This window comes from Dermochelys coriacea, chromosome 8 (genome assembly GCF_009764565.3).
Source record: "Dermochelys coriacea isolate rDerCor1 chromosome 8, rDerCor1.pri.v4, whole genome shotgun sequence".
In the NCBI taxonomy this organism is placed as follows: Eukaryota; Metazoa; Chordata; order Testudines; family Dermochelyidae; genus Dermochelys; species Dermochelys coriacea.
The window spans coordinates 51,599,490-51,626,819 of NC_050075.1; the positions used below are offsets into that span (position 1 = coordinate 51,599,490).

The 27,330-nt window shown below is 42.1% G+C and overlaps 1 protein-coding gene across 9 annotated transcripts in view; it reads left to right on the top strand.

Moving 5' to 3' along the window:
• RASAL2 (RAS protein activator like 2) overlaps window positions 1-27,330 on the top strand; it is a 276,480-nt gene that overhangs the window by 219,526 nt on the left and 29,624 nt on the right. For all 9 annotated transcript variants that reach the window (XM_043520219.1, XM_038413578.2, XM_038413580.2 and 6 more), the window contains 5 exons: window positions 3,815-3,924; window positions 15,086-15,239; window positions 17,806-17,904; window positions 21,270-21,824; window positions 24,750-24,894. In XM_043520219.1, the coding sequence (XP_043376154.1) occupies window positions 3,815-3,924; window positions 15,086-15,239; window positions 17,806-17,904; window positions 21,270-21,824; window positions 24,750-24,894 (1,063 nt within the window). The remainder of the gene's footprint in view (window positions 1-3,814; window positions 3,925-15,085; window positions 15,240-17,805; window positions 17,905-21,269; window positions 21,825-24,749; window positions 24,895-27,330) is intronic.

Consider the following 27,330-nt stretch of genomic DNA (forward strand, 5'->3'; position numbering starts at 1 on the left):
CTGTGAAGCTGGTTGTTTGGGCATTCATATCCTCCTCCCTTGGTGATTGTCCCCTGTTGTATTGAGATACAGGAGAGCGGGTGTCCTGTTTTGCAGTAATGATGCTTCTCTAAGTGATGCATAGATGCATTTTACAGCTATCATCCCATCACACTTAATGTCTGCTATCAGGGATTATAGTCCCCTTCCTTTTCTCTGCCACTGAAAACTGCATTTTAAAGTCCCACTGATTCACCTTTTCTGAGCCCTGGTCTACACTTAAAAATTAGATCAACCAAGCAACGTCACTCAGGGCTGTGAAAAATTTTGTGCCCTGCATAGGGTGACCAGACATCAAATGTGAAAAATCGGGATGGGAGTGGGGGGTAATAGGCGTGTATATAAGAAAAAGATCCAAAAATTGGGACTGTCCCTATAAAATCGGGACGTCTGGTAACCCGAGCTCTGCGTGACATAGTTAGATTGACCTAACCCCCATTGTAGATACAGGTAGGGTGATGAAATAATTTTTCCATCCATCTGGCTACTGCCTCTCAGAGGTGGGTTACCTGCATAGGTGGAAACCCCCTTTCTGTCGATTTAGGAAGTTTGGTGCTACACTATGGTGCTACAGTGGCATGACTGCAGCCCTGTAGCTGAACTCCTGTAGTGACTGTAGTGTGGACATACCCTTGGCTGGCACATCATTTGGACAGAAAGCAGTGAGACTCTTAATCTGCTGCTGAGTTTTCAAGTGACGTGAAGATAAGAAGGCACGTGAGATTCTGCTGGTGTGGTTTTGAGGGGTAAAGTTGGTTTGTATTGAATTAGCCATTTGTCGCATTAGGAGTGGAGTGTTGAAGCAATGTCTAGAGAGCCTGATTAGGGCAGAACTCTTGTACAGTTATTTTTTTACTGTTTGACTCCTTAAATGTCAGCATTTATATAGTGGTGTTCATCTCCAGAGTGCTTTGCATCTAATTAATCCTCACAAACACCCTGGAGTGTTGTTAATAAAGTATTCATATACCTGTTTTTTAGAGTTGAGGTAACAAGAGTCTTCCTTTTTGTTTTAAAACCACCAATGGAAATATTTCATTAAATTTAAATCTTTTTTTAAAAAGAAACACTCCTCTGCTAGGAAATGAGAACCAAAAAGTGTCTCTTTTCAACTGCCTGTGCTCAGGTAAATGCTATATATATATATATATATATATATATATATATATATATATATATATATAAGGAACATAAATAGCAAAAAAAAAAAGGGGGGGGGGGAGGGGGGCAGAAGAGAGAGACCTACCCGCTAAGGTACTACTAATAGCATTGACAAGGAATTTTTTTCCTAAAAATTATTTTAACCAGATAATGTCTCTTTAAATATAGTGTTGAACTCAGGGAAAGAAAAATTTGTTCAGGCGGAATTAGTGTTTAAAAAGATTTCTTCTTTTTCTTAGTTGGATAGTGTTTGCTGCAAATAAATGCTGGATGCCACCTCCCCTTTATTTTTGCATTCCACATTTTGAGAGATTTCTTTTAGCAAAGAAACATAAAGGTCAAAAGGCTCATCTCAGTTTTTCTAGCATGTGTGAATTTTTCATGCTGCTCCCAATTTATTCATCTCCAGTCATCAGCCTTGTGTGATCCCATAGCAAAGTACAGAGAGCAACTAAGATGCAAACAATGTAATGTGTTTTCAGAAACAAAAAAATATTTGCGATTTGCTTGCAATTTTTTATTTTATTTTATTTTATTTTGTCAGATTGTTAGCACTACACATCTGGCTATCCTGAAAGCTGTCATTTATAACCAACATTTGGATAGTCATATTTGACCAGTTAACCTGTTATACATTTTGCTCAGTAAAAAAGTGCATTGTCCCTGTCATGTGACACTGAAATGATTACAAACACTAAAAGAGTTAACAGTCGGGGGTCCATCTCTGCTGGGAATGGAGTCAATTAGCTTCAAAAACAGTTAGGGGCCCCATTCTGACTCTTGTCAGGTAGGAGGGCCTGTCTAGTTTGTTGCTTGGAGGGCAGGGGCAGTGTGCGGGGTATGGCGCAGCGCAGCAGAAGTGTTCAGCTTCACAGCGTCTGCACTTTGAGCATGCCACGTAGTGCTGGAATGCAGCCAGGGTCCACCAGGGCCAAGTCCCAGTAGCTGGGTCTTGTTACCTCTTGTGATGGAAAGTCAGACTAAATGAAAGTGCCTTCGTTCTTCTGGATCAATTCCAACATTTTTAAAGGCACCTTTTCAAGATCTGGCCCAAAAGGTCCAGGAACCTAGTTAGAGTTTCAGTGATTTGTATAGCCACAAACACTCATTCCCTTTTTCAGAGGTCTTTTCCCCTTAATGGACTACATGTACCTTGTACTTAGAAATGTTCTGGGTTGAGGGCATTGCGGGGAGAGAAAGGGAGAGGGCTGCATTCCCTGCCCTGCCTCTTCCAGTTTCTGGGAAGGGGAAAAGCTTTCCCCTTCTCTCCCAAGATTTGTCAAGGAGCATTAGGTAGCTGTTCCCTATCCATTAACCAACTCTGTGGGGTGTTGCCTTGTAAAAATCACCCCTAATCTGGGGGACAGCCAGCCCCAGATGGCAGCAGCAGATGCAGGAAACAGATTTCTTTCAGCATGGCAATCATTTCACTGGGTCATGGGGCTGTGCAAAGGTTTGAGGAGCACTTCTCAAGCAGCTGCATTCGAGCAAGTTCTTTCCTGTTTCGGCTGGTATTGTATTTGGGGATGAGGCGATCTCCTTCCGCTCAGAAGAGCTTCTTGCCAATTTTGGAAGAAGAGGGTGGAAGAGCTTTTATTAATCAGCTGCCCTCCTCACATTTCCCTCAAAGAAGCTGAATGAGGGTGAGGATATTGGCATCTAGTGCTAACTGAAGAACTTGTGGGTGGTGGGGGAAGAGGAGTTTTCTCAGAATTTTCTGTAAGTTTTGGCCTCTGAAACACTTCTCTGCATTCAAAAATTGAACAGAGCCTACACTCAGTCCTCAGTGCTCCATCTGTAGAGGTAGTTCGAGAAGGAGGGAAGAGGGGAACCAATTTGAGTTAGAAATTGGAGAGAAGGGAGGAGGGCGGTAAGTGAATTTTCAACACCAGTGAGGGTGCAACTGTGTTTGACATCTCTGGTAAAATTCCCTTGACTTTGCTTATAGAGAAACAGCCTGTGAAGTTAGGCAAATTTCTCTTACCGTGCTATGCTTTTCCATAAAGAAATACAGTGCAACTTAGATGCATTTAATATATCCCATGATAGCTATGCCAAGTTAAAGTGAAATATCTATGTGTGACTCTTTCACCAAAAAGAAGAGAGAGAGGTGTTTCAGCCAATAAAATGTTGCTTAATCCTGTTGGATGAAGATTTGCTAAATTTGCATTGATTGGGCCAGGAATGCTTGTGTGTTGGCAAACCTTGGAAATAATTTGGCACATGTACTCGGTGATTTACAGGATAGAAGAGGAGATAAGCAAGCAATGCTGAGCTCAAAAAATTTAAAGTGTGTTTTCTTTTAACAAAATATTTAGGTGTGGCTTCCATTGCTCTCTTATTAACACAGCTCTACTTTAACTGATGGTCTTGTAATGCAATCTGTATGCCATGCAGTCAAAATTTGGAAATGTCAAGTTACTACTCTTTGTACTATAACTTCTCCTCTTGTCATGCAATAATTTTTATTGTACCTTAATGGGGTTATGATCAGTTTGAGTTTTGTTGTAGACTGAAGCATTTTTGGTTTATAAAGTAGAGAGAGGCCCATTTGGTTTAGTCATTACTTGCATAAGAGTTTCCCTGTTTCACTTGCTATGACACTTCATTTTAGGGCTTCTTCAGCAAACGTCTGAAAGGCTCCATCAAGAGGACAAAGAGCCAGTCAAAGCTGGACAGAAATACAAGTTTCCGTCTTCCATCTCTCCGCAATGCTGATGACAGGTAGGAGTTTCTGCACTTCCTCGGAAGGAGGCTGGTAGTTTCAGCTCAACTCTTCCAAAAGTGCCTGGCAAACATGTTAGTCTGTTTAAGTATGCCTGCAAACTGACAGAAATGAGTGACAACTAGAGTGGCTTTGTTTTTTAAACGAGCAGAAATATATCTGTTGGCCTGTTAAATGTTGCGTGTGCTTTCATCAGATGAGATTGTTACTAGTCCTAAAGATGGCTCGTGAAAAAGGGTTTGCTTAAGTGTCTGCACTAAAATATCTTGTTCTTTTTTAGCACCTCTCCTCCCAGGTCTCCAAACACCTTATAAGTGTTAAGTTTCACAATACAGTATTGTGGCCCTGTCTGCATTCGAGAAATTTACGCCAGTGTATTTACAGCACTGCAAACACAAATATCCTGATGCAGTGCATCTTCATTAGGGGTTGTGTGATGTAGTTACAGTGCAAATCCCTAACACATACTTTACTGCAGAGCATCACTATTGAAGATTCATACTGTTGTCAAATACAATCATGTACTTACCGCAGTGTGAATTTCTTTAATAGAAGCAGGGCCTGTTCTTCAGAAAACTAGAAGTCAGGATTACAGCTCCCAAAATTTCAGAAGCTAGTTTGGTTATACGCACCTTAGCATTCTCAATCAGTATATCTAGGCTTGCTTGTATTTTGCTGATGGCTTGGGGAGGGACAATGTTTTGTTTTTACTTGCCTCAACTGCATTTTTTGCTTTTGTAAAGTGTCATGATCATCTTTACTGGAAGCCAGACAGGTTATTTTTTACTCCATGAAGCCCAGTGGTAGAGTTGGATTGAGTAGTAAATGGGCTGCCCTGTATATAGGACCCTGACAGGCTTCTTTGACTTTACAACATTATTGTGTGTTTAATGCGTTTTCGCTCTCTCTGCTGGGCTGAATTCATTATTTGTGTCTGTCATGCTGCGCTACTTCAGTCGATAGTGCTGCCTTCTCTGTCTAAAAAGCAGCACCATAAAATCATGGAGACAGCAAGCCTTCAGATGTTAGAGGCCTTGTTAACTTTGTGAGTTATGGAGAAACTGCTTACAGGATGTAGCCAACAAAGTGGATGATGTGCTGCTTCTTCAATCATGGCCATGTCATCCATGCTATTTTGACTAAAGGTCTGTCATAAACTCCTATTATCAGGGACTTGTAACTCAGCTATGAAAATTGACTCCATAGGCTTAAACGTGGTAAATAAGGTCACTACCTAGTGATACCTTGTTATTTTTAATGGGGCATTTTGCAAACTTTAAACAAAGTTCTGATATTTTCCTCACACCCATGAGTAGTATAAAGCCTGCATTTGTGTTCCTCTGGCTACACATGGTTTCAGCTGAGAATGCTGCCTTGCTACATGTGGATTGATGGACATTTGCTCTTACTGCATAAGGGAAGCACTGTTTCCTGAGGGTGGAAAGGGGTAATTGTATTTAACACCAGTTACTTTGGTGTAGAAGCTGGCTATTGTACACACACTATTTTTTCTCCCAGAAAATAGCACACAGGTTTTTAGCATGCAGACATGAATAATCAGATAGACCTAAGGGACTCGGCAATGATTTGCAAACTGTAAATTCTGTTTCAGGCCCTGATGCCATTTGGCACCATCAGCCTGTTGTGTTAATGTGCCATGATCCTCTTAAGATGCGTAGGCCTGGATTTAAAAATAATGGCCCAGTGGGCAAATGAAATGAGGCGTTCCAGTGGTAGGGCCCAATGTAGGGGGTGAGGAAACAGGGAGCTGGAGAGCTAGATGCGAAGTATAGCAGCCTGAAAGGGAGGCTGGTTGGCATGATTGAAAGCAGCTGCTTTCCCTATCTCTCGTCCCCCAGCGCTTCCACACCAACCTTCCCTCTTAAAGCACTGTCCTCAGAACTCCCACATCTGTGCCTCTTGCCCCTGCAGTCTATAGCTCCCACACATCTTTGCCACCATTCCCCTATCAACTGCAGCTCCTACTCCAACACCTCCCCTGCCTTGTGCCTGCGCTAGAGATGCTGCTAGGAGGGGGTTAGATAGGAGTTGCTAAGATAGTTGGGAATTAAGCTGCTCTGCTTTCTAATACCGGGCTTGCTGCACACTCTGAGCACAGCAATCCTTTTTCTGGGTAGTGGCCAGAGGGCGTTGTTGGCATTTGTGGCTTTGCCGGCCCTTGGCCCTGTGACATGAAAATTGAATTTTTAATATATTTGCACAGGAATTCTAAAGAACTTAGCAGGAGCTATGACAGGCAGCCAAGAAATCTAAACAATGAGGACAAATCCTTGTTCATTTGGAGAAGAGACTAAGTTGGATAGATAAAGGCTCAAGGTGAAGCCTCGAGCCAGGAGAGAATAGTTAGGCTTCATCTGACAATAATAAAATTCACCCCAGCTTCTTTATTGCTATCAATAAATTACTGTTCGTGTAAGAGAGTATTACTCTTTTGCTTGAAGTGTGTAGCAATTTCTTTTGACATCACAGATGCTCTCCCAATGCATTTGTAAAGTGTTATGCTACAGGACAATGAGGGAAAAGAGTACTGCTTCAATCTCTTTGGAAATAAATTGATGAGCGTTTGTAGCAGTACTAACCTCCTGGGCACCTTACATGGAAGAGACTGAATGTTTAATGGAGTTGTGTTTGCATTAGTGGCCTCTTATCCGGAAATGCACCACTCGAATACAGCATCTTTGAAAGTGTGTAACTGTATACATTACTTTACTTTATAAATACAACCAGAAAGGAAGCTAAACCCCACTGTACAGTGAATCTTACCAATGATTTTTACTAAGTTTCACTTTGCTGCCCAAGGTTTCAGAAAACACGATTGGCTGGTATGGTGTGAAAAGACAACTGAGAATTCACGTGTGAATGAGGCAGTGAAGATAGGAAGAGATGGCTTTAAAAAAAAAAGGGTAATGGGGTGGGAGAAGGAGGAGGAATTAAAAAACATATTCTCAGCCTCTTTAAAACAATATTGAATTTGTTTATTCAAAGGACAAAAGAGGGAGATGCAACCATTAAAACTAGCTTGTGAACAAAGAAAGGTGAAAAATTAGCATTTGTTTTTCTACAATTGTGTTTAATTAATATGAATGAATTGGCATTCTTCCCAATCTCCTATGTCTTCACTGCCCCTTTATTGATTTATTACATATAAGAACTTTCCTAGCCTAATTCCCAGTGAATCATACCTACCCGAATCTAAGGAGATGCTCACAAAGGATGTCATGGTGTTATGCAAGTTTCTAGGGCTAGATAGGCAGGAGACTAACTTCATCCCATTTCGCAAAAAAAGCAACATTATTATTATTTATTATTAAAATAAACAATGTCATTAGTTTACTCCAGAATCATTCACAAAAATTAGCTCTTTCCTACCGAGTGGGTATGGAGCAAGATGGATATTGCTGTTTCATTTTTCTAATAGTTCCAAGATGTTCAAGTTCTATAGTGATAGAGGTTCAATTTATAGATAAATGCATATAAATGTCAGGAGATTTACTTATCCTGGTGTGTTTCAGGATTTGGTATTGCAGACTTGTATCTCATTCAGGATGTTGGCAGGTGATGCCCTGTGAGCAGAATTGTTTTGAGGTAGAGAGATGACCCAGAAACATTGTAGGGAAGGGGATTGGAGAATGAGGACCGCCATACAGGATGCAACTGGGACTGCTGTGGAGGGGAAGCAATTGGTCATCCAGCTTAAATATACTGAAACTGGGTTCAAAACAAGGTTTCAGTATAACTGGCTGGCATACCAGGCCAGCTCTTCAAAACTGGGATGTTAACAACACAATACCTGTGCACCCAGTCCAGGTCTGCATCTTCCACAGCACTGTTTTTCACTGACTTACCTCATTTCTGCTATTCCAGTTTCTGGTTCTCTCCTGAGCAGAGCCTGCTGTGCCTGCAAAATTGTTTCTGATCTTGCAGTGCTCTAGCTTGAAACTTCCAGACTCCCTTCTCATTTGTGACCTAAACCAGATTTGAATGGAGTTGTCCAGATACATATAGCCTATACAGTATCTCTCTGGTATGCAGTATCTCATGTTGCAAGAGCATCTGGCACCATTTACTGTGTCAACTTTCACATTTTTCCTAGGCAGGTTCGCACTGCATTCGTCTCACATACTTGCATCTTACATGTGTTGGGAGTGTCTTCCTAAAGCATAAAAATTGTCTACTGACTCTAAAGGTAAAACAGCATAAAAGGTTCAAGGATAACATGCTTTGGATAGGAGATGGGGCAAAGAGACCAAATTAATATAGTCAATTTGTGGCTGGGAGTCTGAGAGCATTTCCAACCGGCCTCATAATCCTTCCCCTAGGTTTGTTTGTGAAATAAAGATGGTTGAGCCTGGTTGCATATGCTCTCGGCAACAGCATTAAAGTTCTGTGGACAGCTGGGGGGATTTTGCCCTGCTGGGATTTACTGCCACGTGGGAATCCTCCTGATGTAGTAAAAGTGATTTTATGGCATTATCAGATAGTCGTAGTTTGCCAAACGTTCCTTTCTGTGCTTGCTAAGAATGGACCCTGTCAGGCACCAGGGAAGCCAGTAACCATGGCTTTGGGATTTGTGGTGAAGCGCTACCGCTGCTCTCGCACCAGCTCTTTCTATCGGTAGGTCCTCTCATTTTTTTCCCTCAATTATTTGCGGTATGGAGGTGGGAAAAAGATAAGATAAATGGAAACAATTCTTGCAGTGTTTTCACTTTCTCATTCACTCATTCTACTTAATCCTTGTTTTAAAAGAAAAGTGGGTGATTTTATCCTGTTTGAGATTTAGGGATAAAAATCTGTATTATGCAATTTGCTATTAAGGCTTGACTCATTCAGGAGCACTCATTCAGCATATGTCATTTTGTGTCTACATGCTGGAGAGTGCTGGGTGGGGGAGGAGGGGATGAAGCAGGATGTCTCCAAAGAAATGCGTCTCACTGCTCATGTTCTAGTGAATGTTTCTCTCAGCCACTGCTTTCAGGTCTTATGTAGCTACTTTGTTTTTCAGGAAAAATTGAACAAGCCCACAATGTTAAGCTTCCTGTCATAAACCTTCCCTTTGTGGGTACAGACTCTACCCTGGCTGCCAGTTCAGTTGGCCCCTTTATAAACAACCCCCTTCATGGCAGATGCATTTCTGTAACCCACAGTGCATTGTAAGGCATGCAGAAAGGAGACTCCATCCTACATAGTACATTTCCATAAATAGCATTTAAATGAAACATTATAGTTAATTATCTGCTTCAGCAAAATAAAGGAGTCTGAAATGTTAGCAGTAGGGACTGTGATGGTCAGAGGAAAGATAATGTTATGATTGTGAAATTCAGCAGGATATTCTGTAGCACCATATGAGATTTATGTTAGACAAGCTGTGATCTGTACGGAGAGAGAGCTGGAAGGGCTTTGAAATTAAACATACAGGGTTCAAACAATGAATTTAGGGCTTTTGGGTAGGGCCCTGCAATTAAACAAGATGGGAATCTCCATGCTCAGAAAGAGCAGAGGCTCTTATTTACATTTGAGTTCTTTTCATTGTCAACAAATCACCTAACGTTTCCAATAGTGAATAAACATACATATAATAAAACTGGTTAGACTCGTAGAATTGTTGACCAAGTAATGGGACTTTTTGCTAATTGATAGTTGGAAAACCAAGCAGGGTGTGGTGCCTATAGAATGAATGCTTGCCATGGGAATCCACTGCTTCAGTCCTGGTAGAGTGCACCTGTACTTCTGGACGGAGATGCTGTTGCTGACTTTAGGGTTCAGTTCAGCGGGCCTGGGACTCCTAATTGCAATGTTGAGCAGAAACTCCACAACAAAGGAATCCAGGTTCTCTCTGTTGATTTTGTGGATAAGTATTGAATTAATCCTTCTGATCTTAGGAGGTATCTCTGTTATTGCAACGGTGTTGTGTTGTGGATTTTTCTGAAGCATAGAGGCATAACTTTATGGACAATTTTTTAATGTGAGGACAGTTGAGACAGCTTTTAGTTGAGTGGCTGGGCTGAGCAGGATTCAGCTCTCCTTACTAATATAATTCTAATCAAAGTTCTTGAGCTTTCCCTTGATTTGTTGATGAAGAAAAAATATTATGGGATTTTGTTCCTTCAGTGCTGCACTTATTTAATGTTTGGTTTTTAGATTATTGATATTCCCATGTTGGGTTTTGGAGCAGTATAATGCTCTCCCTAGTACGCTGAGTAATTGAAAGCCTCTTGTACTTTGTAGCTTGGCTTTTAAATAGGTCAAAATCAGCAGGACAGCTTCATCACCAAAGCAGTTAGGTTTTTAACCCTTTTCCCCCTATGCTTGCTAGAATACAGTAGTAGCTCATTAATCAATTGCTGTGTGTTGGATGGTGCCATTGGAAGCCTGAGGTTTTCAGTTCCAAGCTTCCTCTACTCGCAACTGAAATCCTCCTGAAAAGGAGAATAATTGAATCATGGTATGCAAGGAGACAGGGTCAGATTGGGGTTGGAGTGATATGGTAGTATTGCTGGAGAGACCTTGTCAGTAGTAGTGGGATTCGGCTGCTGGGTCAGTAGTTTGGGGCATTGTCAAAGCTCTGATTGAGGAACATGCATTCTTCACTATGAGGATCACTGCCCATCAGCATTTGGAAAGAGGTGAGAAGTTAAAATGTTTCCCAGCACACTCCTCCTACCACTACTTCTTATGATAGAAATGAATTGTTAAGTGTAGCTACACCTATGGTTGGTGGGTTGGTAATGATGCATTTTAACCATGTGTTCCCTTATGCAGAGTTTTTACCATGTGCAGTAGATAGAAGAAATAGTAGGGAAAAGGTTAATCATTTAAGGTTAAATGTAATTGAAATCAGCATTTGGGTTGTTAATGGGGCTGTTTAATAGCAACAGATTTGTGCAAACAACCCTTCCCCCACCCTGGGCCTGCTTGAACTTCCTGTTTATAGTAATCCTGCTTCTCGGGGATTACCTCTCTCTTCGCAGACACTCTAAATAGTACTCATTTTTCCAATAGCTTCCCATCTAATATAGGAAAGGCTCTTTTAATCTGGCATCATCACTGGACATTAGAAAAATAACTGAGTGGCTTTGAGTTATTAACTGTGTGTCTGTGCCAGAGGGGTAACGGGTGAGCAAATTGTCTATTTTATTAATTACAACAACAGAATGTTGAGTGAGAATTTAAAAAAATCAGAAAACTATTTTAATAGAAATAGAATTTATTTTTATTGCAATTGCCTTTGACTGAATTATGCCCAGAGCAACAATATCATAGATACTAAACAGTTTTACCAATAAATGAGAAATACATTGTGGCAATTGCAGATGCATTCATTCACATTTAACCCAACAAGCAACTCTCCAGTATCATTGTGGTGTCAGAATGAGGTTGAGTTGTAATCCGTTGATAGTTGTTTGCTTGGCAATGCTGATCACCAGAAAGAAATCTGTACAGGACAAAATACAGTCACTTCCAGGGATTGCTAAAACTTATTCACGGCCCCTCTCCCTTGACCAAACAAGACCATTTTATATTTAAGATGATCTGAGATAAAACCATGTACAAAATTAGTAGGCTAAAGAGAACGCTGCAGAGGAAACAAAACAGATGTGTTAGTAAAAAATTTAGCTTGCGAGGTGGGATATGGTAAATGTCTCCCAGCAGGGGAAGATCATATGTGAAGAAAGATAAATAGAACTTCTGTAATGTATTTTTCTTCAGCCCCCACCCCATTCCTTGTAGGCCACTGGCTAGCAGTTCTTTAAAGCAGTTCTATTTTTCCCTCCTTGCCATTCTTTACTATCTAGGATCTAGTTAACTTGTTAAATCCAAAGAAGAGCAATCCGTTCCTTGCTTGAAAGGTCACCTTTGCCTTGTTGCAGAGCATGCTCCCTGAGTGCTGCTGACTGCTGCTTCTCCCTGCTGTCTTCCAGCTCTAACCTCCTTATAGATGCAGCACCATGGAAACAGGCCCAGTGTTGAGCAGACTGCGCACTGCCAGGAACCTTGTTTGTGTCACCTGAGGGGCAGGATGCAGCATGAAGGATGAGGAGAAGGGATATTACTAAACGTGTATGGATGGAGTAGCTTTTCTTCCTACCCAATGTTCCTGCCTGGCTTAAAATTCATCTGAAACTTTTAACCAAAGGCTTGAGATAAAACTACTGCTGGATTTTGTGCATTTCTTCCTCTGCACACCTGGATTTCTTTTCTGAGATGTAGCCCAGAAAAAGATTTGGAGGGGCTGTTATGTGGCACCGCTATGATTTGGGGGTGCACGGCCAGATGGCTGTACAATTGCTTCATGTAGGTGCACTAGATTGGTGTAAATTAGAATGTGTTGGCCGTTTTAACCCTAGGATGCTACAAATGTGATGGCTTAATCAGGATTTGTGAAAAGTTGCCTTGTTTTGGAAGGGGTAGTCTGACTTCTCCTCCCTTTTGACCACCCCATATTCTTCTGCTGTGAGCTCTTGGGGCTGGAATTAGCTGTGGGCACTTTCAGACATTTCTCTGGCATCATTCACTAAAGGACCATCTTTTGGAACTGAATTTGCTGAGAATTTGGGAGAGTTGCCACTTGGGAAGCCAAGTGACCTCAGCAGTTCTTTCTTTAGAGGAGAAATTTAAATTAGAGAGAGGATTTTGCATAGAATAATATTAAAGTGGTGCATTGTGGTGTGTTTATTTTAGACTTGCCCTACCTAATTGCAGCAAGTGTTCAATTATACATGGCTGAGGTTTTAGGTTTTCATTGGTACAAGCTGCTGCTGTAACCTATTATAAAAAAGCACAGTGCAGACAAAGTGCTCATACTAATGTTGTCAATTTGTATTTGAAATCTTTTTTTTTAGCATCCATCTTATCAGAATTCAGCTGTTCCCTCTGTTTAGATCATTTTAATATATTTAATGTAACCTACATTTTCTCTGAGAATGTCTAAAGATCCCATGTGAATCAACCGGCATGCCAGAAGTAGCTGATCTTGTGCAAAACTAAAATGAGGTGAACTCCGCTTGCTTCTTAATATATTTATTCTTCGTGGTATCCATGTCTTGGTAAGCTGCCTTAGAACTGGTGAAGATGCAAACAAAAAATGCATTTGGAGAAGGCTTCCTGTTTTCTTATATCCCTCAATAAAGCTGCTGCTATGGTATTGAGAGTTTAAGATTTTTTAATATTACAAAGTATTAGGTTTTCTTAAAAAAGAGTTTCAAGGGGAAGTACATTTTTTCAGAGAATAAAGCTGCCGGCATAGCTAACAAAACCTTCCCAATCCTTCTTTGAATAACCATTTGTAAACGTTTTTGCTTTGAAACTGATGGCTTGTCTACACTTAAAATGCTACAGTGGCACAGCTGCGCCGGTGTAGCACTTCAGTGTAAACACTACCTATGCCAACAGGTAGCTAGTGGTAGCTAGGTCGACGGAAGAATTCTAGCGCAGTCTGCATGGGGACTTAAATCATCTTAACAACACTGCTCAGGGGGGTGGATTTTTCACACCCTTGAGCGATGTAGTTAAGCTGACCTAATTTTTTAGTGTAAACCAGGCCTACACTGTGGCCCAACTATGATGGGAAACCTTGGTGAGAAAGTATTGCTTTAAAGTGCAGCTCTACTCTGAAAAGTGTGTGAAAAATGCTGCCAGCCTACTCTCACATCTGCTCTTCCTTATGCTTAGTCTTATTTGCTGTGCATTGCTGAATAGCAATAGGGTTAAGCATGTGCTTAAGTACTTTCCTGAATCGAGGCCTGGAATAGCAAGTATGTTTTTACCGGTTTCAGAGTAGCAGCTGTGTTAGTCTGTATCCATAAAAAGAAAAGGAGTACTTGTGGCACCTTAGAGACTAACAAATTTATTAGAGCATAAGCTTTCGTGAGCTACAGCTCACTTCATCGGATTCAAAGTGAGCTGTAGCTCACAAAAGCTTATGCTCTAATAAATTTGTTAGTCTCTAAGGTGCCACAAGTACTCCTTTTCTTTTTATGTTTTTACTGTTTTTATCCCTGTTCATGAAATGATGTAGAGTCAAATGTAGTAAGATTTACACCTCAGCTTGTCACAAACTAAGTTTTTGAATAAACAAGCACTAACATAAAAGTAACACATGGAAATTGAATTCTGAAAATATTGTACCATTTGACATGCAAAACTGGTCCCAAAACTCTGAAGTTAGCTGGAGTTGTGTGTCTTCGAAAAGTCAGCAAGAGCCAAAAGGAGACTGATGGAAGGAGGTCTGGATAGAGGAGAAATGCCTAGAGTGATAGAGGATCAGAAGCAGACGTAAATGGTGAGGAATATCCTTGGAGGAGTTAGAGGTGGGAGATTCCTGCAGTGGTCAAGGAGAAGGGACTTAGACCCATCAGCTGAAAAAGAGAATCTGTGTGTCCACAGATAGAAGAGGCTTGGGGCAACCCCAGAGGAGGAATGCTGAGAGAGGCCAAAAAAGACTAGGGAGATGGGAACAGTTAAAAGGTGTAAAGACCAGCCAAACAGAGGGATTGCAAAATGTCAGTGTAGACAGCTGATCTGGGTAGGGTAAGGTGGCAGGGCGTCTGCATGTTTTAATTGTTTTTGTTTGTTTTTTTGTTTCTATATTTTCTCCTCCACAATATGTAGAGGGAAATCCCACTGATTGAAAAAACTGCCTGTTTTAAAGAGGGAAAATCTCATTTTGTGTCTGTTTAGGGATTGGGGGGGAAGGTGTTTGTTGCTATTAGCAAAGCATTTGCTTAGTAATGAGCATTTAAATATTCCTAGTAGCATATTGTCTACAGTAAATACAGATTTAAAGATAAATTCACATTTTGTCAAGAATTTCTATTTTTCTTTTTTACTGTGTCAAAATGGATGCAACTTGTAATTCTATGAATCTGTATCTCCTGGATTTGGGTGGTGGTGGGAATCTATTTACTAGACAGATGCTAGCACCACCATTTTGTACTGTATTAAAGAGTTGTACGACACGCTTCATTTGAGAAACTGAATAAATAAGGTGGGCAATTTATTTACTTTAGGCTTATAAAGTACTTATAAAAATTGTACAGCCTGGTTAACCCATCAGTCTCAATCTTTCTTTGTTTCTGGATGTTGCCAAATCTTGTTTAGGAGATGACTCCCTCTTATTTTTCCCTTCTTGTCCGCTTTCAGATCTCGTGGACTGCCAAAGCTGAAAGAATCTCGTTCACATGAGTCTTTGCTGAGCCCAGGCAGCGCAGTGGAGGCCTTGGATCTTGGGACTGAAGAGAGAGTTTTTGTCAAACCGCTTCACAGCAGTATCCTTGGACAAGACTTCTGCTTTGAGGTAAAGAAACCCCACCCCATAAAAGTACAGATTGTATGGTGTGGTCAGTCAGTATGCATCAACAGTGGGCACTGTTTTGAGATTTCCTAAATGGGTGAATAAATCCGTTTTCTCAGACATTTGAGATTATGATGTAAACCATCTGATCGTAGGATTGTAAAGTCCTTGGGGCTAATGACATCCATCAGCCAATAGAAAGAAATTTTTTCAGTGATTATACTCTTTTAATTGAATGTCTGCATATCTGATACATAACTAAGCATTTGTAATGTGCATGCAGATATATGGTTTAAGCTTGCTTGTTTCACTCATCATAATCTAAATTCTCTTACAATACATTTTTGAAAAACAGGTAAAATATGACCAAATTGAGAAGTCAGCTGATATAAGAGCTTTGCTCCAAAAGCCCTGTTCTGGCAGGTTATTGAGGAAAAGCTTGAGTAAACAGAGACCTTGCAGGTTTCCAGAAGGTCAACAAACTTTAACTTTGTCAAGCAATCAAGGGATTAAATTCTGTGGCTCAGGGCTTCTGCTGCCCACTGGCCTTCTCCCTTGCTCCCCTGCATTCATATTATGGGGCTGTTAGCAAAAGCACCCCGACTGATCTCAGTTACCAAGATACCATGAGAAGAAAGTGGCCTCTACGTTAGCAAGGTCGGTAAAGTTAGTGGAGGGCTAATGAAGGTATATTACATAAGTGTGCTTTTAAATTGGATAAACCCTACCTTAAACGCATATCTAAAGTTGACAGGATGAACAACATATTATCAAGTCTTACTTCAAGGCCATCACCCTCAACACAATGTCATGGGCCCACTCAGTCTTCAGTGGAGTTATGCCTGGGATGAATCTGGCCTCAGGTGTCTAAATCCCTGACGCAAAGATTGGTTTGCTACCTTAAAACTGCTCTATCAGAACACCAAATAGATCCCCCTTTTCCTTAAGGGAACATGTTCAGAAGTTGTTCCAATTCATTTCAAAGTATATCTGTTGTGTTGATATTGATTTCAAAGGCCCAAAGAGTTAAAGTTGTTTATGATCTCTTTTACTGTCCAACATTAAACAGAGATAGGTAGGTTTGGGGTTATTTTAAACAGAGGCCTTTGTTTTACTCAGTAACTTGACAAACACCCAAAAGCATTTATTCAAATGAAAAGTTTATTGATTAAATAAAAGAAGGAATAAGAAATCAAAACAGGCATTTATATTGAAACTCAAGTTGAGTGATTATGCAAAACAAACTTAGTCAAAACCTTTAAAGCTTTTCTCCTTTTGGAGGCAAAATATCAGTCTCTTATTTTCAGAACAACTTTTTTTTGATGAAAAGGAAAGGGTTAATTTTACTTCAGCCTTGATGTGTAGAGGGCATTTACTTATCCTGTTCTTAACAGACAGACACAAGGTAGAGGGAGAACTGAGCTGAGCTGATCATGTCTTTTTTTCACATTCCCTTTAAGAAAGAGTAAAAGTGGGTGTCATAGTTCATCTCCCTCGTTATTTTGTCCACCAGTTAGGCCTCGTAGCTGTCACACCAATTTTGGTCTGTTAGTTCTGGTTCCACATCTTCCAAAAATTGTTGAAATTATTCTTGCTAAAAATGGATTATATCAACATGGCCTTTTTGATTTAGATCAATCAATCTTCTTTGTCTGGTTCTTTTGCACTTGTTACAACATCCTGCATTATAAACAATTTGACCTATTTTTCATGGTTATTGTAACATCTTATGAACTTTCACATACTTTTTACATCTGAGTTCACAATAGGGATATACTTTGTAGGCTTAATAGTTACAACATTTCTCATTGGCTGGAAGCACTTCCTGTTCTGCTTCAACCTTTCTGGGTAGACGGAAGACAGCTGGCAATACAAATGCAGAGTTTAGTACTAACATTTAGTCTTAAAGTGCTTTGCCCATGCTCATACATTTAAATGGGAAGAACAGGGAGAGCTGGCAAGGCCAAATAAAAATTGAAGCAAAAAGTGACTGTCTCCTTATATGCACAAACAGAGCTAGCATCAGTTTTGCTCCAAGTGGTGTTGTCTCTTCCAAAAGCAAAGTCAAACGTTTTGGCTGTTTTCAGCCCATTGATGTGTATAGTACCCAGAGTGTGCAATTTTTACCTTCCGGAAGACAGTATTTCCAGTGACATACAGCAGGGATTTTTGTTCATCAGACCTTTCATCAACATGTGAGTAGCTCTCTCCCTACACCTGCTCTGTTAATGATCAGATTGTCAGCCTTGGGGACTTATTGGGATATTGCAGGTATCTGGAGGCTGCAGTTCAGTTAGCATGTTCACAAATTTCAAATTGCTGACTACATCCTTATTTTACAGTCTCTCAGAGCATTTGGCTAGAACAGTGTGTTTTCCCTTCAGTTTTATACCCATCTGAACTGAGGTTTTTTTCTGTGCACTCTGAGCCCTTTTCTGGCTTGCTCCTTCCCTGCTCCCATATTTTGCTGCCTCTTTCATATTCTCAATGCTTGAAAGTCACCTATGACTTTTGCTCCTTTTTCTGCTTTGCAGTCTTGCCAGAACTGGACCTATTGTTTGTGTTTCAGGTAACCTACTCCAACGGCAGTAAATGTTTCAGTTGTTCCTCTGCAGCAGAGAGAGACAAGTGGATGGAAAACCTACGCAGGACAGTGCAGCCTAACAAGGTAATAGAAGAGGAGGCTGTAGGAATAATACCACCAGTAAAATGTTCATGGCATGACTGGATTCTTGTCCAGATGATATATCAAACCATCACAGAAGTGCTTGCCTATTTAATTAGGTTGATCACACCAAAGTAGATACTGAGGAAGGAGGCCACTCTTGGTGTACCAAAAGCTGCCAGGCACCGCTTTATAAAAAGTCCAATTGGCTAAACCTTTAACTAATATGTTCCTGTTATCTTACCTCCTGATCCTCATCTCTAAGTACTTCTGTTCAATGAGACTGATCAAGAAACTACCATTGTCAATCAGGCGAAGCGTCTAGTTGCTAGGCTTTAGATTGGGTTCCCTCAAAAGTGTGTCAAAGGAGCAAGAATACCGAGCATCATGGTCCAATAGAGGGGATAGCTCTTGGTAACAGAGTGATTTCCGTCTGTGTTTTAAAACAAAAAAAATTTTTTTTACTGAGCTACCAGAAATTTTATGACAGGTTTCAGAGTAGCAGCCGTGTTAGTCTGTATCCACAAAAAAGAAAAGGAGGACTTGTGGCACCTTAGAGACTAACAAATTTATTTGAGCATAAGCTTTCCTGAGCTACAGGTCACTTCATCGGATGCATTCAGTGGAAAATACAGTGGGGAGATTTATATACACAGAGAACATGAAACAATGGGTGTTACCATACACACTGTAATGAGAGTGATCAGGTAAGGTGAGCTATTGCCAGCAGGAGAGCCGGGGGGGGGAGGGGCTTTTGTAGTGATGATCAAGATGGGCCATTTCCAGCAGTTGACAAGAACGTCTGAGGAACAGCTGGGGGGGGAATAAATATGGGGAAATAGTTTTACTTTGTGTAATGACCCATCCACTCCCAGTCTCTATTCAAGCCTAAGTTAATTGTATCCAGTTTGCAAATTAATTCCAATTCAGCAGTCTCTCGTTGGAGTCTGTTTTTGAAGTTTTTTTATTGAAGGATAGCCACTTTCAGGTCTATAATCAAGTGACCAAAGAGACTGAAGTGATCTCCGACTGGTTTTTGAATGTTATAATTCTTGATGTCTGATTTATGTCCATTTATTCTTTTACGTAGAGACTGTCCAGTTTGGCCAATGTACGTGGCAGAGGGGCATTGCTGGCACATGATGGCATATATCACATTGGTAGATGTGCTGGTGAACGAGCCTCTGATAGTGTGGCTGATGTGATTAAGCCCTCTGATGGTGTCCCCTGAATAGATATGTGGACAGAGTTGGCAACGGGCTTTGTTGCAAGGATAGGTTCCTGGGTTAGTGGTTCTGTTTTGTGGTGTGTGGTTGCTGGTGAGTATTTGCTTTAGGTTGGGGGGTTGTCTGTAAGCAAGGACTGGCCTGTCTCCCAAGATCTGTGAGAGTGATGGGTCGTCCTTCAGAATAGGTTGTAGATCCTTGATGATGCGTTGGAGAGATTTTAGTTTGGGGCTGAAGGTAATGGCTACTGGCATTCTGTTATTTTCTTTGTTGGGCCTGTCCTGTAGTAGGTGTCTTCTGGCTCTGTCAGTCTGTTTCTTCTCTTCAGCAGGTGGGAATTGTAGTTGTAAGAATGCATGATAGAGATCTTGTAGGTGTTTGTCTCTGTCTGAGGGTTTGGAGCAAATGTGGTTGTATCGTAGAGCTTGGCTGTAGACAATGGATCGTGTGGTGTGTTCTGGATGAAAGCTGGAGGCATGTAGGTAGTCATAGCGGTCAGTAGGATTCTGATATAGGGTGGTGTTTATGTGACCATCGCTTATTAGCACCGTAGCGTCCAGGAAGTGGATCTCTTGTGTGGACTGGTCCAGGCTGAGGTTGATGGTGGGATGGAAATTGTTGAAATCATAGTGGAATTCCTCAAGGGCTTCTTTTCCAGGGGTCCAGAAGATAAAGATGTCATCAATGTAGCGCAAATAGAGTAGGGTCATTAGGGGACAAGAGCTGAGGAAGCGTTGTTCTAAGTCAGCCATAAAAATGTTGGCATACTGTGGGGCCATGTGGGTACCCATCGCAGTGCCGCTGATTGGAAGGTATACATTGTCCCCAAATGTGAAATAGTTCTGGGTGATGACAAAATCACAAAGTTTAGCACCAGGTTTGCTGTGACATTATCAGGGATACTGTTCCTGATGGCTTGTAGTCCATCTTTGTGTGGAATGTTGGTGTAGAGGGCTTCTACATCCATAGTGGCTAGGATGGTGTTTCAGGAAGATCACTGATGGTTTGTAGTTTCCTCAGGAAGTCAGTGGCGTCTCGATGATAGCTGGGAGTGCTGGTAGCGTAGGGCCTGAGGAGGGAGTCTACATAGCCAGACAATCCTGCTGTCAAGGTGCCAATGCCTGAGATGATGGGGAGTCCAGGATTTCCTGGTTTATGGATCTTGGGTAGCAGATAGAATATCCCTGGTCGGGACTCCAGGGGTGTGTCTGTGAGGATTTGTTCTTGTGCTTTTTCAGGGAGTTTCTTGAGCAAATCCTGTAGTTTCTTTTGATAACCTTCATTGTGACTTTGTCCTCACCCATAACTATTTCACCTGTGGGGACAATGTATACCTTCAAATCAGTGGCATTGCTATGGGTACCCACATGGCCCCACAGTGTGCCAACATTTTTATGGCTGACTTAGAACAACGCTTCCTAGGCTCTTGTCCCCTAATGACCCTACTCTACTTGCGCTACATTGATACAACCTCAAAAAAACTTCAAAAATGGACTCCAACGTGAGATTGCTGAACTGGAATTAATTTGCAAATTGGATACAATTAACTTAGTCTTGAATAAAGACTGGGAGTGGATGGGTCACTACACAAAATAAAACTATTTCCCCATGTTTATTCCCTTCTTTCCCCTCCCCCCCCACTGTTCCTCAGACGTTCTTGTCAACTGCTGGAAATGGCCCACCTTGATTATCACTACAAAAGGTTTTTTTCCCCCCTGCTCTCCTGCTGGTAATAGCTCGCCTTACCTGATCACTCTTATTACAGTGTGTATGGTAACACCCATTGTTTCATGTTCTCTGTGTGTGTATATAAATCTCCCCACTGTATTTTCCACTGAATGCATCCGATGAAGTGAGCTGTAGCTCACGAAAGCTTATGCTCAAATAAATTTGTTAGCCTCAAAGGTGCCACAAGTCCTCCTTTTCTTTTTGCAGAAATTTTATCAATCTGCCAGCTTCTGAATGGCAGAAGTTAAGAGCAAGTTTGTGTTCTGAACAAATTTGAATACAGCTTTTCAAAGGTGATCAAATAGCAATGTATAAAATACACTTGTTGCATGATCAGTATTTTCTGTTTGAATAGAAAGTGCTTTTTCCTCATTACTGTCTCTAAATCAACGCTGAGCTCTTTGTTCTGCACAGGACAACTGCCGTCGAGCTGAGAATGTGCTCCGTCTCTGGATCATTGAGGCCAAGGACTTGGCGCCCAAGAAGAAATACTTCTGTGAGCTGTGCCTTGACGACACTCTGTTTGCCCGCACCACCAGCAAAACAAAAGCAGACAACATCTTCTGGGGTGAACACTTTGAGTTCTATGGCCTCCCACCCCTCCATAGTATCACAGTTCACATCTATAAGGATGTGGAGAAGAAGAAGAAAAAAGACAAGAATAACTATGTAGGACTGGTCAACATTCCCATGGCCAGCGTGACTGGCCGTCAGTTTGTGGAAAAGTGGTACCCAGTCAGCACACCTACGCCCAATAAAGGGAAATCAGGGGGGCCTTCCATTCGCATCAAGTCCCGATACCAGACCATCACCATCCTCCCCATGGAACAGTACAAAGAATTTGCAGAGTTTGTTACTAACAACTACACCATGCTGTGCTCAGTGCTGGAGCCTGTGATCAGTGTGAGGAACAAGGAGGAGATGGCCTGTGCTTTGGTGCACATTCTTCAGAGCACTGGCAGAGCCAAGGTAAGAGCAGAAGGAACATCTCTCAATGATTCCTGAGACTCATAAACATTTCTCATGGGTTTAAAAATAAATATTCATGGACTAGGAAGGCTAGGTTTGCATACATTTAAATAGAGATGAAGATGGAAATAGTATGAGGGGTGGACAGCCCTGGGAATGGGAGTTAGAGGAGGGGAACACTACCAAAGGGGAGAGGCTGTAGTGGGGAAGCAAAGTAAAGCAGAATGAGCATTTTAAAGAAGTTTGGGCAAATCCTTTACGAAAGGAAGTCAATATAGGTGTGCAACACATTACCAGAAGCAGAAACAGAATCTGTAAGTGTGAATATATTCCAAAGAGCTAGATGTAGGCACTTAGAGGAGATAACTATTGCAGGGTTAAAACATTAGCTATGTAGCTGGAAGGACTTCATAGCATCCTACCGTCACAGAATGTTACATTTGTACCTTGAGTACATCGAAATATTTCCTGCATTGCTGGATAAATGATGTACCATGAACACTGTAGCATCAAGGGGCTTGCAAATAAAATTTTGTAAATGTGTCTTATAAACAGTGAACAGCAAGGGTTCACCACAGTTAACATGAGGGATTAGCGCTTGGATTAGCCTAGCTGGATTGTGAGTAACCACTCTGAAAAGCCATACCCCATTACTGCATCCTCACACTGGTACTGCACTCACTTGTGTGGGGGTCGCTCAGACTTCTGGGGCATATCCCTTGGTTCTTCATTTGTAATAAGTTGAGCAGCTCTATGATTCTATCCCAATTTGTCTGCCCTTCTGGGTACACAGAGGGCATTGTGGGAAAACATTGGAGGACTCTCTGCACTCAAATGGTCACTTTGTCACTGCAAAGAGCATCGATTACCAGCCTGAGTGAAAGTGGTACCCAAGCTCTGGCCTCTGACCCCCAGCTGTACCAGCTATCCTGGGTTCTTAAAGCACAGCCAAACTTCGATGAGCCAGGTGTTGTGTGTGGACAGGAGTGTTTACATAATCCTTCCACTTTTATGCACTATATTTGCTATCTTCCATTGCACACGTCCCTCTCGATAGAATGTCTTTTATGACCACGTGTGCTGAGAATTCATACAGAACCATTCGCCTGTCTGATGTAGAGCAGTTTACAGCTAGAGTAGCTCCTGTAGCATTGAACTGTAATAATTCTGGCAAGCCATCTCCAGATTCCTTCAGTGTTCTTTGCAACAGATAAGTAAATTAGCATGTTAAAGCTCTACCTTTGTAGTGCTTGTATTTTGGATTCTAATGTACTGGTGAAATCGTACAATGTAGGACGGGGTGGCCAACCTGAGCCTGAGAAGGAGCCAGAATTTACCAATGTACATTGCCAGAGAGCCATAGTAATATGTCAATAGCCCCGCTCCTAGCACCTCCGAACCATTGGCAGCCCCTCCAATCAGCGCTTCCCCCTGCCTCCCCGTACCTCCTGATCAGCTGTTTCATGGCATGCAGGAGGCTCTGGGGTGGGGAAGGGGAAGGAGCGAAGGCATGTTAGGCTCAGGGGAGGGGGCAGAGCCAGGGGTTGAGCAGTGAGCACCCCCCGGCACATTGGAAAGTTGCTGTAGCTCCAGCCCCAGAGTCGGTGCCTATACAAGAAGCTGCATATTAACTTCTGAAGAGCCGCATGTGGCTCCGGAGCCGTAGGTTGGCCACCCCGATGTAGGATAGATATTACAATCTGGAGCTCTCAAGTGAGCAATCCAGGATTTTATTATATTGTTGTTACACTTAAATTTCACTAATTTACACTGATTGGGAAAACTATTGCCAATTTTCAGAGAAAATAAAAAGGCAAGTAAATAACAATAAAGCAAGGGTAATAATGTAGCTTGGTTGTAGTTATTAGAGACTCCCTAGTATACTAGTAATGTGCTTCAGTAAATTTTGTGAAGTAGCATTTTAGGGATGTGAGACCTCACTACCGCTGTGTGAGAGGCTGCCACTTTTTTCTGCAGATGAGCAAGCTTCTGTTGTATTATTCAAGAGGGCTTGATGGGATGTTAAAAGATGTAGAAAACAAACAAAAATTTGGTCTCTGCCCCCAGGAGCCTTACAGTATCTGAGGTTGGACTCTGGAAGGGGCTGATTGCTTCCTGTGGGATGCTGAGTGCCCTCAGCTCCCGCTGGAGTAAGTAGCTGAGGAATTTGATTACCACTGCAGGACTGGGCCCTGTATTAGCATCTTGCAGTCTGCTTTGATTCTTGCCCCTTGTTCTGTCTGGCCTGCCTGATAGCCTGACTGCAGTTCAACACAATGCTAAATTAATGCATAGTAAGAATGCTAACTTTGTCTCCCTAATCCCCAGCCCATTTTATGCTCATTAATTTCATTGGTCTAAATCCTTCTTAATAAAATTCCTGTATTCAATTAAAAGTTGGATTTGCTTTCCTCCTGATATATTGAGTTTGGATAATAGGGAAACACACAGCTAGTTATCTCTAACATATATCAGTAAAGCATGACTATAACATGTCAGCCATGGAGGAGTGAGTATGTCATAGATTCTGGTCAGGATCTGGATTAAATGTCAAAAAAGTTTGGTTGTAGTGATTTTTTATTTAGAGACTTGCTTCCACCATTGTAATTTTACCCACCAGTCCCAGCTGCTATTCCAGTTTTAGAAATGAGTCCAAAAATGACAGAACTGAGGATCTGTATTGGCCTAAGCAGTCGGGTACACAAATGTGAGGGGAACTCTAACTAATCTTTATAGCCCCAGTGCTGTAATATTTGCATGCCTTCCCCCCAGGCCAGGCACTTCAGTTCAATAATCCTCTCATCCTGTTTTGAGGAGTGTCAGGCTCCTTTTACTCTTCCCATTTGGGTTCTAAAGTCACTTAAAGAGCATAGCATGAGTCTATTTGGTTAATAAACCTTATTCCTTCTGGACTTTTTCCCTCAGGACTTCTTGACTGATCTGGTGATGTCTGAGGTAGATCGCTGTGGGGAGCATGATGTTTTGATCTTCAGGGAGAATACGCTTGCCACCAAAGCCATTGAGGAGTACCTAAAGCTGGTAGGACAGAAGTATCTTCATGATGCACTTGGTAAGAAAGTACCAGTCTCTCCTTTTCTTTTCTTTTCTTTTCTTTTCTTTTCTTTTCTTTTCTTTTCTTTTCTTTTCTTTTCTTTTCTTTTCTTTTCTTTTCTTTTCTTTTCTCTTTCACAGAACCTAGGGGCCAAATACTGTCCGAACAATCAGCCAAGTAATGTGGCTGTGCGTTGAGTATCCTGGTGGGAAATGCATTGACTGCTACTCCAGCTTCAACACTGGAGTTGGTTCTGTGGCTCTAGGACTCCTGTGTACTGAAATCCATGGCCCCTTGCCACATAGCACCGGATCCACTGGCCTCAGCCAGGGCATGCAGCGGCACATGGATCGCTCACCTAGGGGACTTGTGGCATGTCGCTTGCATGTATTCCTGAAATGCTGCACTCTCACCCTGTGCAGTAGAACCTCACTGGTTCTGCTCCGTCTGGGCTCTTCTTGTTTATGGAACACAGAGACAAGATTTGGCTCCTAAGATTTGCAGCAGCTGAAAAAAGATCACACTCACTTCTGTGTGGATTAAGGGGTCCCCTTTAATGGTTATCTCATCCCAATGCTCTACATTTTTTTAAGTACCATTTTTTCCCTTGATTTCCCTTGATTGTCATATCTCTTAATTATGATTTGTGAATCATTCAGTCTGGAGTACATGAATAGGGATAAAGGTGATTTTGATAATCTAACAACTGGGAAAGATACTGACAACATCGATGAAGTTCAGTGCTTTTGCATTGTGTAGACTTTGCATCTGGACATTGCTGGTGAATCCAGTATAATCCCAGCTGAAAGAAGCTACGTGGAAATTTCAAGAAAGGGTCAGAAGTGTTCTGCGTAGGCTTGCATAGCCCCTTTGTGAGGGAAAAGGAACCGTAATGTTGAAGATGCTCTGTTCAGCAGGGCAGTCCAAAGTCCCACCTGAAAACTGATATGCACCTAGTGGTGTGAGGCTGAGGGCAAAGCTGATCATCCACTGGATTTTATTGCTGGGGCACCTCCAACCAAGCTGTTCCTGTTCATTTGTCAAGGAAGGTACAAGTCCAAGCCGGTATTAGGGTTGGGTACATATATGTATTATAATAAAGATTTGACAATTTGTATACACACAAGGTGCAGCATTGAGCTACTGGCAAATTTCCACGGTGGCCCTCTGAGTCACAAACTTTGGTGATGACCCCTGCTTTTGAGCAATTAATTCAATACCCTGATAGTCATGTTTCTCTTAATCCCACCTTAACCTTCAAATCCTGCACCAGATGCAAACAGAAATATTTAGGGTTACATGTGGCCAGCTGGAGAGAATCAGGCTGGGAGGCTAGTGAGCATCACAAACCAGGAGAACCTGCTTCAAGCTGTTCTGGTGACCCTTTGAGGATGCTTGTCCTAAGTGCTCTTTACTCAGGGAAAAGAACAGAATCAGTTGTTCTCCAGTTGCTCATCTCAGCCTACATACCTCGCTCTTGCACTTGTGATGTCCCAGGTCTCGAACCCAGGCCTCAGAGTCTACAGACAGCAACTGCATCCTGTCCTCCACCCAAGGTCTGCTGAAACCTGGTGGACCAAGAAGCTAGTAGGACTATGGCCTCAGTCAAGGCACCACCCATGGGAGCCCTGATTGGAGGATTGTCCGGCTCTACCCATTGTTCCAACCATGTTATTTAACGTGGCACAGAAAGTTTGTCCAAGCAACAAGGTGATTTCTTCTTGTGGCTGCATTGGACCCTGCTTGTGCTTGCACCCAAACCCTGTTCCTGATTCCTGCTCCACTCCTGTCTCACCCATGTCTTCACTCCTGTTCCCACTGTGTTCCATTCCGGTGTTTGAGCCTTGCCTTTCCTCTAGTTCCTGCCCTTACACCTCACTTCCAACCATCAGTAACCAGTCCGGGCTTCGACTCCAACTTCTGACCCTGACCCTGACTCTGGCTTGACCCTTGACTCTGACATTTGGAATCTGACCTCAGCCCTGACCCTCAGCTTCGATTCTTGCTTCTGACTCTGGCTCGACCCCTGACTCTGGTAATTGGAAGTTGACTCTGGTGTTGATCCTTGGCACAGTTCCCCAACCTGGACACCTGCTCTGCCTGACTCCTGCTCTAGTAGGCCAGACCACCTGTATCCCCATAACAGCACTCACCCTAACCCCCCCAACTTCCTCCCTTCCTAGCCTTACCCCTCCCAGCAAGCCCAGCAGACTCATCCTGCTTGTCTACCTGTCTTACCAACACAGAGACAGTGCTTTGCTCTTGACACGTGCCACTGCCAAACAAGTAATTCCAGCCCCACAAGTGCTATCCCAACATTGGGTATGTCTACAAAGCAACTAGACACCTGCATCTGGTCCATGCCAACCGACTCAGGCTGTGGGGCTATTTCACTGCCATGTAGATGTGTGAGGTGGGACGGTCCCAAATTGAGCTCCAGCCTGAGCCCAGAAA